The sequence below is a fragment of the Apteryx rowi genome, unplaced genomic scaffold (genome assembly GCF_003343035.1).
Source record: "Apteryx rowi isolate R43461 unplaced genomic scaffold, aptRow1 scaffold_911, whole genome shotgun sequence".
Classification (NCBI taxonomy): domain Eukaryota; kingdom Metazoa; phylum Chordata; class Aves; order Apterygiformes; family Apterygidae; genus Apteryx; species Apteryx rowi.
In genome coordinates, this window is record NW_020451218.1 from 49,685 (window position 1) to 62,615 (window position 12,931).

Consider the following 12,931-nt stretch of genomic DNA (forward strand, 5'->3'; position numbering starts at 1 on the left):
CGGCTCCCCCGCCACCGCCCCGCCCCCGGTCCCGGTCCCGCTGCCGGCTCCGCCCCCGGCCCCGGCTCCGCCCCGCCGCATCGCAGCACTGCGCCGGCAGGGTGTGGCTGACAAGGGGAGAGTTTATTCGTTCCAATACACCGAGGCAAGCACTTCCATGACAAATATACAGAGGAAAAAAAACAACGACAAAAAAAAGGGGGGGAGGGTCAACACAGAACGGAAACCGAGCTCGAAAACGGAACGCCGCTTTCGCCCTGCTATGACCCGTCCGCCGGAATTGCTTCCTTGCTCCAGTTAAGTCAGTTGTCTTCCAATAAAACAAGAGTGGCAGGTTAAGAAGTTAGTGTCCCTTAAAAATAAACTCCAAACTCTACTTCATGCCAGTTAACCACTAGAACTAAAAATTTACAAAGAAGCATAAAAGGAGATGGAAGTGTTAGAGTTATCTTTTCTCTCTGAACAGTCCAGAAGAAAAAAAAAAAAGACCACAAATACAGCAGGCAAACTGACTGTTGGACTGATTGGTATAGGATATATAGTGTTGTAAGGAATTCAGTCTCAAGTTGTGCTAAACACTCTTCGTCCTCAGTATGGCACATTTTGGTCCATGATGGGGATTTTAAGTTGAGACGAACCCCAATTTCTTACAGAAACGTGTAAATATTGTTGCTCTTTAAAACGCCAGGTGTACTTCCTTCTACAGAGGTTAGGGGACATTTATAGGAAGTAGTCTGGGGTACGACGGGTAACATGAGGCTCTCCACGACGAGGTGCTGGGTCAAACTGAAGGCTGTGAAAAAGAGAAAGAGATGGTTTCTCCCCCTCCATACAAGGTATTTTTAAACACCACAGTACACACAAGATGCTCTCCTGCTGCTGTTGCTTCCTTATCCCAGCTGCTCCCACACAAAATGGTTCAGACCTCCCACAACCCCACATCTAAATCCAGAGGACATGAGGTCCCAAAAATGACAACTGGTAGGAGGCAAACTCAACAACTGATAGAAATTCTGCTTATGCAGTGAACATTTCCACAGCCAATCTGTGCAAGGGAGGTCAGCTGAATGCAAAATTCACTCTCACAAACCTTTACAAAGCCTAGTGCTACCAAAAAACCAAATAAACAAACAAACAAAAAAATCACAAAAATTAAAAARTGATCTTTACTTCTCCCACAAGTTTGGGCAAAGGAGTGATTAACAGAATGCAGAAGCTCCTACTGTTCAGAGAGCAAGGCAAATGAGGTATGCAGTATTAAAGAGCTTTTAAGTGCTTAATTCACTACTTATTTTTAGATCATCTTACAGGTAGAGTACACAATGTTAAACCCAGACTAGTTTAAGCAGCTGGCTTTTCACAAAAGAATCCCTTTGAAAGGATCAGACTCTCTCACCAATACCAGAGCTCTAATTAAACAGGAAGAGAGAACAGCCTGAACCAGGTTACTCACAAGGAATATTTTAAAGTGTCATCTAGTTCCATGATAGCAGCCTGGTTCCCACAGCGGTAACAGTAATTGGGCGCACTGAAGATGGTAACCACATTTCGATCATGGCACCAATTATAACCCTGCCAGAAAAAGAGGAAAAAAGGTTACTGTTAAATCTCTGCTCTCAGTCCAACCTGAACTCCCTTTTAAGGCCTAATAAGACAAAAGGCATTTGTGAAATGGTACATTTTTAAGTGTTTCCAACTGACTTAATCTTCCTTTTAAAGAACACTCTACAGCAAGAACAAGCTGTAGTTAGATAGCAAAAAGCTTAAACTATTCCACAAAGAACACATAAGCCATCCATCACTTGTGTGTTCATCCATTTTGTACCCAAATTATGCATTATACCACAGAAAGAACCAGAGGGCTTAGCTAAGCCTTCAGATTTAATTCACCAAGTATTAGAATTCATTAGCTCACATGTGAGAGACTTCTGACACACACTACTACTTATACAGGATCTACCTGAACCAGATTTAAAAATAAGTCTGCTCCATTGACCCACCTGGCATTTCTCCAGTAAGGCATACAATAGCAGCCTATCAACAGCCAAAATTATAGCTTAACCCCTATCACATCTGACTGCTCTCTATTACTGGACAGCCTATTTAATACAGCAGTGGAGGAACAGTCAGCATTTAAGTAGATTATTACTTCCATACGTGGTATATGGTAGGATCTCTTTGGTGATTTACTGGAAGAGTGGGAAAAAGGGCAGAGTATCCCTTATTTAGGTAGCAGGTCACAGCATAGCATTCCACTTTGCTTGCTGTTTTCACATGATAAAAATCCCTCTTAGGTACGTGCCTGCTTAGCATTTAGGTGTCAGCATCTGCAAACCCATCAGTGGCAGATCTCAGAGTAAACACAAGCATTTGCATCTATGGTCTGTTAGCCCCATCTAGCACAGCACAGAAAGTGCCTGCCTTACCTCCATGACAAGTTGGTGAGCACGGGAGACCAGTGTAAGACCATTGGCATGGTTAAATGTTTCAGAAATATCTTGCCCAAATGTGTAGCCAGCACCACGAGGAGATATACCCCAGCCACCACGATCATCTGGATCCGACCATAACAGATCACACATAGGACCCTAGGAAAAGGTCATCATTCTTCATTAGATTTCCCTTTATTAGTAAGACAGCCATAAAAAGCTCCTTTTAAAACACATTTTATTTACAGTAAAAAGACTTGCCAGCATTTTATTCTATGCATATAAGCCACAAGTGTTTATATATTATATCACCAACTAGTTACTCAGTGCATCAGTCAACACCCTTTCACAAGTGACTATGTATACAGCTGATAAAGAAGTTCATGTAACCAGAAAACTGTTTCCACCTCCTTCTCCACGCACGCAGTTTATGATCTTACTTCAGCTAGTATAAGCAATATGAAGATACAGACAGCAGATCCGCATTCTCACTCCTGACACTTGAAGTGTAATAAGGCCCACATGAGAAGGCACACAAATCCAAGGACAGGCAAGGGGCTAATTACACCAGCCAAGCTGCAATAAATTAAAGAAAGAGCAAGGACCTGCAGAAGGCTACAAGCTGTTCATAAGATGGATGTTTAGTCTTCAGCAGCCCTTCTGCCAGGGGATTTACTATTAGTTTGATTTCCTCTCCTAAATGGTATTGCTAGACTTGTCATATTGGAAATATTCTGGTATCAATCTTCTAACAGTCACAAGTGAAGCCTGGCAGTTTTTCTTGCCGAGTTATTTAGGAACTAAGTGTCAGTAGAAACACCCTACCAATCCAAGCCTGTTCCCTGCCCACTGTTCTGAGCTAAATGGTAGGTATCACACTGACCACATGTGGAAGTTCTCAGGAAAGCCAGATTTCAGTACACAGATATGCAGCAGGGGACGGTGGAATCCACAGAGCAACAAAATAATCATTAACRCTAACAAGCCCCTCTAGGTAATTTCCTAGTGCTGGGGTAATTCATACAGCTTATTTCAGGCTGTTGGAAGGTTTGAGCAAACCTTGCTGCACAGTCCTTGGTGTTGTACCCAAGACAGTGTTTCAGGACAAGCAGTGCTTTTTAATCAGCAGACATTCACATCTCTTAGTAAGCCCCTGTCACTCCAACAGGCAGAGTCATCTGCTACCCTGGGCCCTTGAAAGGGGGCTTCTTCAGTCCAGGTCTCAGGTCAGCATCCCCCAGCTGCTCCACATCAGCACATCCCACAGGGTCCCCCCAACTTGGGCAGGCCCCCAGAAGAAAGAGCTAGTAGTCACAGTGAATTAGCACAGAACAAGAAAGCATTGGTGGGGGAGGAGGAATGGTGATATGACAYGGCTTCACGCAACTACGGCTTGTTTGCGAGCAAGTCTGTGACCAGGATGAAGGTAGTAAGCACTTACCCCTGCCAAATACAATTCTTCAAGGCAGCGCTACAGTCAAGAATAACTGTGAAAACCCCACAACTCTCCCTTTGCAGACTGTGGTAATCAAAGCATATTGACTGGGGTCTGTTTTGCCCAAATTAATGTTAGTCTGCTCTAGCACTAACAAAGGCAATAGTCTGCTGTATAACAGTGTATCTCACTGTGTAAATGGATTTCAAAGTGAGGCTGCACTTGCATTGTCAGCTAACAGATATCTAAAATTAAAACACATTTCCTTTCTTGTTACCTCATGCGGAACTTCCTGCAGGCGGTCCAGAGCCCGGATATGATCCAGTGTATCTATCGATGGAGAGAGACCGCCATGGAGACAAAATATCTGTTCCGGAAAAGAGACCAATCTATTCAGTACATTTTGTTACTGGAAAATTGATCTCAGAAATAGCTATGTGAAACTCTTAGCATTCTTTTACAATTACAATGTTCTTACCCTCGCAGCAAAGGAACCAGATTTAATTCCAGAGAACGGGAACAAAACTAAAAGGCCACACATTCCATACAAAGATCAGAGGAGCAGCAAAGATAATATTCCTTCAGTTTCAAGAATATCTTGCCTCACAGCAACAACTCAACTCACATGTAACAGATCACAAAGGGCCTCCCACTTGTTGGGCAGTCATTAAAATAAGCTCGAGGTGTAATACCCTACTATTCCTTAGGAAGCAGAGGCAAAGGCCTTGCTGCTCTATCAACTTTCACTAATATCTCATTAAATTCTTCCCACCATCCGCAATAAGTGAATGAGCTTTAAAAAGTTCTGCCTACGAGCCAAGGGAGCTCGCTTGAGATTGTTCATGTGCAGGTCAGACAACACAGCCTGCATAGCTCCATCTGACCTCCTCTCTATGAAATGGAGAATTTTCCTTATTTAAGGCACAAAAGCTTACCTGGCCATCTACTAGAGCCGTAAGTGGAAGATAATCAAAGAGATCCGTGAAATACTTCCAGACATTGGCGTTTCCATACTTTCGCAGACATTCATCATAAAAGCCATACACTTGTGTAATTTGTCTGCTTTCGTGATTTCCCCTCAGTATTGTAATGCGTTCTGGGTAACGCACCTATTGATGAAAAAACATTATTTATTTATTTAGAGCATATGCATTGTACAGTCAACATGGGAGGAAACACTAGTGGTAATTTTCAAAAGGCAGGCAAGTATTCAGCTCTTATATAAAAGCATGTGTCCCTTAACATTCAATTTTTAAATATCTACCTCAAGCCAGTGGCAGTGTCAATTCCCTCCCCAAAAAGCAGTCTTACCTAAGACCGTTTAYAAAAGTTGTCAGACCATACCTTTAATGCTACTAGAAGAGTTACTGTTTCCACCGAGTAATAGCCTCTATCCACATAGTCTCCCATGAACAGATAATTTGTGTCCGGCGATTTCCCACCAATTCTAAAGAGTTCCATAAGATCGTGGAATTGACCGTGGACATCCCCGCAGACAGTGACAGGGCAACGTACTTCTTGCACATTCGATTCTTTTGTAAGAATTTCTTTAGCCTAGCAAGAAAAAGATATTTAGGACTAAAAGACAAGAAGCTCCCTCCATAAGCAAATTGCAAAGTTATTCCACTGTGTTTGCACTGCAACTCTGATTTCACTCTCGTAGTTCAAGCTGACTACTGGAAGAACAGGCTGCTGGATAAGCAAAGACAAAGTGCATTCTACAAACTGCTGTGGAAAGAGATATGCAAGTTTGTTACTGTGAGGCCAGGTCATTAGGATTTTATTAGYACTACAAGCAACAGCAAACAAATTTAATCTCTGATAAGTAACACGCACTAAAAATCCTTGGCAGACTCAAAATCAGCTGTACTGGAAATGTTGAGACTGGAAGGGGCTGAATACTACTAGAAGGCAAACTGCGCTCTAGGACAGAAAAGTCACGAAATATTACAAACAATAAGGAGACCATCATTTTTTCTGGAAATTGGTTTTCCCAATGCTCAGCAATTCATTCAGTTTGCCTCTACTTTCAATTAAATGCTAAAAGTCTTTTCCCAGGCCTCTGTTGAAGTACAAAGAGCTCTTCAAAGAGCTGTAACTAAACAAGTTACCTCTCAGCCTCCCCTGGAATTCAGAAGTGTGAACTCCAAGATTTCCACTGGATATAAGACTTCTATCATTCCTGGGGTTCACCCATGAATCCTGTGCTTTCAGACTTTTTTTTGAAGTGCAGACAATACAGAGCACTACGCCAGTACGTTTCATTAGTCTCATGGGCATGGCCTTAAGCACAATTTTATTTTATTTTTTAAAAACACGTTAGTCCCTTCATAGATCTCTCCATCCACATGTTCAACAGAGCTCAAGTCTGTTCATCTCAACTAACTGAGCTACAGCAGCAATCAGCACCCTGACAGTCAAAGTCAAGTACTCTTAAGTTTCCTGATACCAAGAAGCTTTCACCTCAAGAACCACAGTTATCCCCCGACTACTGCAGGCCATTCCACGTCCTGTCAGAAAGTTCAGGGCAAAACTTGTACAAATAGAGCTTAGTCAATAATCCTGTTCTCCACACTCAGGTCAGAAACACCTGAGGAGCTGCTGAACATCACCCAGACAACTATTACAACATCTTAAATAACTTGATTTACAAAAACATGGATAAAGGTACTTGGTACTTACATTAATAGGAAAACTATGACCTCCTAGGCATCTTTGAGAAGTCACCTCACTTGCGAGGATGTGCTGCGTACATAAACTCCTTCCTGCCACACTTGAGGCTGGCTACCATCTCAATTGCTTGGCTGACTGTTCAAGTCCCACGCAGCCATGGGGAACTATACATGCAGCCACTTTTGCTGGCAACACAGCAGCAGGCTGGAACACCACTTCTGCTGCCACACAGAGTTCCTCTTCACTGCCTTCCTCCCCTGGGATCCCTCAGGTTTTCCCCCCCACCACTGCACACCCATAATGCAAATATGCTGCCCAAAAATCAGGCCTTCGCAGAAGTAGATCTGTGCCATGGAAACAGCACTACGAACAGCTTGTTTGTTCTGTATCTAAGTCAGCTCATCATGCGATCACAGAGCGGAGATGTTGTTAGGGAAGGCTCCGCATGAAGAAGTGACTTATCTGGCACAAAAGCTGGGCACTGCTAAGGCACCAGTGTTACTCAGCAGAACAATGCTGAATTGTGAGTGCCTATTCAGTGGATTCTGGGGTGGCCCCAACTCTCTGGAGGTACTGCACTTACTCATGGCAACGCTATCTGAAAGAGATAACAGGAACCAGACTCCCTTTGCTGACGTATTTCTCAGCTATTTCCAGTCACTAACCAATCAAAACCTCCTTCGGAGAAGGGCAGATCTCCTCTTCTTGCTTAAGCTACTGAGGAAACAAGTATTCCTAATATTGACTTTACTAACCTTGCATAGAACATCACCATATGCACAAGAGGCATTTCTCTAGCCCAGGGCACTCTTTGCCTGCCAATTTTCCAACCCTCTTCCTAGCAGAGCAGTTCAAGAATTTCTAAAGGCAGGACACACACCTGGAAAAGCAAAGGGAGAGGCAATCTAAATATAAGGAGCCACAACTAACTTCACAGACCCTACCTGACTGGTGCCAAAAAAGTCACAGCAGAGGGAGGGAAGGCATCCCTGGCCTTTTTTTTTTTTTTTTTTTTTAAACACCCAGCAGTTTCTCTGCTAATTACAGTCAGCAGCAACATGTAGCCTATCTGCACTACCTTATTATGGTTATCAAATACCATGTCTGTTTTGTTGTCTCCACCTCATCAGCTTATGTAGATCAGAGCTCCAGGCACATCTGAGGCACAGAGAACACCCACGAATAAGCTCAGTCCAGACTGGACAAAAGGAAAGGTAGATCACCAGTGCTAAACAGTCACTGGCAGGTGATCCTCTGGCTACTCAACACCAAGTCCCTCAGCTTAGGATGACTTAGGTCCCACCTGCCATTAACAGCAGGAAAAGCTGGTTACTGAGGACACCCTGGCTCCCCGAAAGTGCAGGTCTTCACACTCAAACATTAAGTTGCCCCTTTTGCCTCTTTCAGGGAAAGTGTATATTTAGAAAGAGTAACTAAAACCCAAGCAGACAAGGGCAGAGACACCACACAGCTGCCATGTGCAGAACAAGGTATGTAACCCCAGGGATGTGACACTGACACTCAAAGATATCTACAGCAGATAAACTCCACATCATGAAGTCGGAGATATCTTACAATTCTGTACTGACTGGAAACTGCTTAACACATTGCATCTCTGACCACAACAGCCCTACCTGAATTCCCTCTGTTCATAGGGAACATGTCTTTAAAAGCACCTGTGTTGCCTTTTGAGCACTTCCAGCCTCTGAGACAGATATAAACACAAACCATCACAAAACAGTTTCTCTGTGTGTTCTGACACACGTTTCATAAAAGAACAGGTAGGTGTTTTTTTGTAAATTGGAGTTACTTCTGTAATACCAAAAGATGTTAGGCATTTTTTGCCTTTTTAGATCATGCATACTGCTCCTTTCCCTTATGCATAAAAAGAAATACCCTTACTTCCAATCTCTAGGGAAGAGATACAGAATGCTGCATACAGATACTATACATAATTCCTAATGTCTCAACCAAACCATCATCCTCCATCTCGCTAACCTGCACAGAAAACCCATGCACCCATCCTGAAACCAAGTACAGGTAAAGCAGCACAGAGGGAACACAGAAGAGCTCCTTTCGTGCAGTAACGGGTCCCACACACTCACATCAAATGCATACTAGGAAGCCAGACCAGTGTGTGACGCTAGAGATTTTGGTACTAGGAACATCGAGAAGTTTTCCCTCAGCAGAGAGGAGGAGTTAGCAGCTTAAAGGGGGCAGCTTCTTAAGCTGCCTGCCAGCTGTTAACATTTAGCCTATTTTAGCTGTCTCTGGGCTTGACTAGAACCCTTCCATGCTCTGCTCTGAAACATGAGACATTGCAATGTCTTTGAGACTAACATCAGGATTACCAGGAGGCTAATCTCTCCAGCACAGATTTAATCAAGTTCAAATCTGAAAAGTGTAGTATTTGCTGTGGCTACAAGAACTGTGTAGTCTGGTTCCACGGGCAAGCGAATCTAACCAGAAGACAGATTATCAGCATCAGGCTTTCGTTAGAGAACAACAAAGATCCCAAGCACCTGATTAGCATATAGGATCTTTTGAGAGAGGACAGAAGCTCATCTCCTTTTGGAAGATTCACTTATTGCAGGATAACCTCAGTTTGATGCTCACAGGCTTTTCTTTCAAGATCTGAGAAAACAGCCTACAGAATTTCTGACCAAAATTCAATTCAGTCATTTGATCAGCTGGGAAACATGAAACTAGAATGTTAATTGGTGTGCTGAGGCTATTAAAATCTCAAAGATCCCCAGAGAGTTTGGCCTAAACAAGAATCAGCAGCATGGTGAATACCAGTTAGATTCTCTCCAAACAGAGCAGAAACTGGTGGGATGGAGCTGTCCTGCCCTTCAGCAACCAGGCACCAGAGGACACTCAACAGCCCCAAGAGTGACCCAAAGCAAATTGTCAACATGCACACATGCTTGTAGAGGGATGTGTGCTAGCATACCCTAGGAAGAATTTCATCACAGGAGAGATGAAATGCTCCTGGCCACAACTCAATGCAGCACTTGGAATTTAACAGTTTGAACAGCATCCAGAATKCTACTTGGCTTCATCACTCATACTAATTTCACCAATTAGTGCAGAAGAGTTTACAAGCTCATTCTATGAAAATTCTTAGGTGAAATGGTCTCAGAGGGCAGCAGTGTCATAGGTATGTGCCTGTAAGAGCAATATTCCCTACAGCATCAACTGGCTCCTGCTGCTTGGTCTGAAGAATCAATTTACAATCACCATTTGATAGCTGTGCAAGAAATGCAAGTCTTCATTAGCTATTAGAATCCCCAACTCCCACCAATTCACAGCACAAAGCTCTTAAGCTGCTGGCAGCAACAAGACTGTAACCCCTTCTTCCACACAGAAACAAGAATGAAAAAAGATAAGCTGCAAGGAATGAGATAGTGATGGATGGCTGTTTGCTCATGTTTAAGAGACAGCCTTTTACTTGCCTTCTTTTACACTCCCTTTTATACCCAATGAAAACAGTTTTTCATCAAGGTAATTAGAATTAGGATGGCTTTCTCAACTGCCTCACCTGCATCAGAATTAACTTGCTGACCCAACCTGAACTTTAAGAAAAGAGGCATGCATTCAAAGATTTCACTCTCTAAACTTGGGACTACTTCCTATTAAATGAATCCAACTCCTTAGCCTTTTAGCCTGACCTAAGCTACCCAAAAACACAGTTTATATGGGGCAGCAATAACCTACACAAGTTCTAAGCCAGTTCCCTAAAGCAAACACTACCCTGCTGGCAGTACCCAAGTTAACAAGCTTAAAGATAGCATGAGCACAGATACAAAAGCTGCCATTGCACTTCTGATGGAAGTGCAGACATAACTCAAGACAGAACTCTAGGTTTTCACTGCCTATTTAGAGAGAGTGGAAAACAGTTTTAACAGCCTTCTTCTATAAAGAAAGTCTAAGATGATGACGTTAAGTGTAGTAGTACGAGATGCAAGGCATCTGATGCCATTTCCCTAACATGCTGGAACATTTCTCATTTCTGCAAGCTCCAGCAGTAATCATAATCATTTGTCCTTCTTTTATCATTTAAACATCAGCATGATTTTAGTTAGATTTCATTTTCCAGACCAGTAGAACCAGCAACAAGCGCTTTCTTATTTTCTTTCGATGAAGTCTTGGTTAACTGCATAAAGAACATAGATGCATTAGCTGCCAAAATTAAGTTGTAACTGGGAAGCTGAAGCCATCCAACAGTACATGACTTTACAGGTGAAAATTTCAAGACCTCTCAGAGTGAAGAATAATTTGGCATACCTTAAGCAAGCCTAACTATGTCCAATCCTTTCCTCATTACTGACCATCATGCCAGCAAATAAAATTAAGTATAAGCCACACTTTGAAAGTCTTGGAGTTTTTTTTTTTTAAACACCATTTTGCTTTAAATCTTTCTGTCCTTTTACCATTGAACACTTCCACAAATCTAAACCAGAGGCATGAGGTACTACTGTGCTTGACCTTTTAGAAATGAGTCGCACAAAAGGGAGTGCTTAAAAGTAAGTTGGGCAAAGTTTATAAGGATTTCTCCAAATGCTATCACACACAAACAAACCAAACTAGCTTTCTGGCAGAGCTGCTTCACACTGAAAGCAAGCCTACATACCCAAGTGCTTGTAAGCTCCCTTCTACTACCACCTGAATACTACCACTCCCTAAAAAACTTACTAAGCAGAGTAAGACTACTGCAAAGCATTTACTTCATACCCAAGTTGTTTCAATCAATTATCAGCACTTCCCTGAATACTAGGCACTGTGATAGGTTACATTAATTTAAAAGGAAACACACCATGCGCCACAGCTTCAGAGTTCCTACCCGTCACGCAGATGACAACCATCTGCTTCATCTCCAGCTGTATTCCCAACTCGGTGCCCTAAGCTGCTACTCTCCCTGTTTACCGTGCACTTCATTGACGTACAACCACAAACTGCTAGCATTATCCTTCAGCTTTTCCAAACACAGCAACCACAACTCCTTAATTAACAACACGACCAGAGGAGGCGAGCAATGTCTTTTCATCTAACACTTTGCTGGTTTCTAACAGCAGTTCCCAAGCAGCAATATTTGAAACAGGGCACAGAACAAGCTAATAAATTATTTCAGGCTTATTAGCTGGACTTCACACAGGAGACAGCATTGCCACCAAAAGCTCCTATGCCCTCCTCAAGATACCCATTCGCCAAGCCACTGCTGTTGCTTCTTGTTGCAGCACCAGCCCCCCTCACCACCTTCCCTCAGAGCTGGTGCAGTTCTGTGAGGAGGCAGAAAGCCATAAAGCAAGTGGACAGCCCCAGCATGGGATAAAGAGGGAACAGGAGCAAGAAAACAGAGGCTGAAGGGCCCATCTAGAAGTCAGAACCACTGGTGAAAGCACTGACCAGGAAGACAGAGCCTGGAGTCCTACACAGCCTCCACCTGCAACATTCAAACAAACAAACAGCTCCTACTTTTCCAGAGGACGCTCCTGGCACTTAATGATCTTTCAGCACAGACTCTCTCTATTTGTATCACTGTGGTAGGCTACCAGAGACCTGGGAGAAAGAAAGAGCTGCATCTTCCAAAGTCTGCACTGAGATATTTAGTCACTGATCAAAATGTGTTGCCAGCAACAGGTAGGTATCAGCAAACAAAGCTTCTGCTCCCAAGAGAACTGAGCAAGACACACACGTAATACACAGCAACATGAAGTTCACCATCGACAACGTGATGGTGAAAGGAAGGCTGAACTAGTCTCTCCCATATACCTCCTAGTTTATCAGTCAGTTCAGGAAAGGAAGCTGAGAGCTTCTTCCAACAGCCTGATGCACAGCAATGGTCTCTGCTAGTTAGTGAAATAAGAAGCAAGTAGAAAAAACAATCTGTGCTATTATATTATGAAGAGGCCTGTTTCAATTCCTCAACTAGCACATCTTGCAAAAAAAAAAAAAAACAATTTTCATTTAGTCATAGATTGTTGTACTGAAAAAGTCTTCATAGACAGGTATTTAACTTCTCACTCAAAATTCAATGCATATATAAAGACATAAAATCTCTTAACAACCTACAATAAACAAGCCCAAACAGGAGTCTGTCAAATAACTGTTCAGAGAACAGTCCTAAAAAGCAGGTAAAGTCCTTTATCCAACCCTTTCTTGTTCTATTTTAGTCCCCCCCAGCAGCTTGTAAGCTCTCTGTTTAGGTCAGTGCTACAGCTCATCTCCCATCACCTTCTGTTTGCCTTCCTGGATCACTCATCAGATGTCACAGAAGTTTTCCTCATAGATTTAGGATCCCCTTTTTAATACGGGGCTGCTATACATTATGGGAAACAAGTGAGCAGCACAACATGAAACCCCTAAAACACAATAATAGGTTCTTCCCCATACA

The 12,931-nt window shown here is 42.8% G+C and overlaps 1 protein-coding gene across 1 annotated transcript; it reads right to left on the reverse strand.

The window, feature by feature from the left end:
- Window positions 1-433: 433 nt before the first annotated feature.
- On the reverse strand, window positions 434-7,399 carry PPP2CB (protein phosphatase 2 catalytic subunit beta). Its single transcript, XM_026091629.1, has 7 exons — window positions 7,293-7,399; window positions 5,209-5,418; window positions 4,800-4,973; window positions 4,142-4,231; window positions 2,427-2,588; window positions 1,454-1,572; window positions 434-793 (listed from the first exon to the last, which is right to left on the reverse strand). The coding sequence occupies exons 2-7, from the start codon at window positions 5,323-5,325 to the stop codon at window positions 721-723; spliced, it is 735 nt and encodes a 244-aa protein (XP_025947414.1). The 5' UTR covers window positions 5,326-5,418; window positions 7,293-7,399; the 3' UTR covers window positions 434-720.
- Window positions 7,400-12,931: the final 5,532 nt, after the last annotated feature.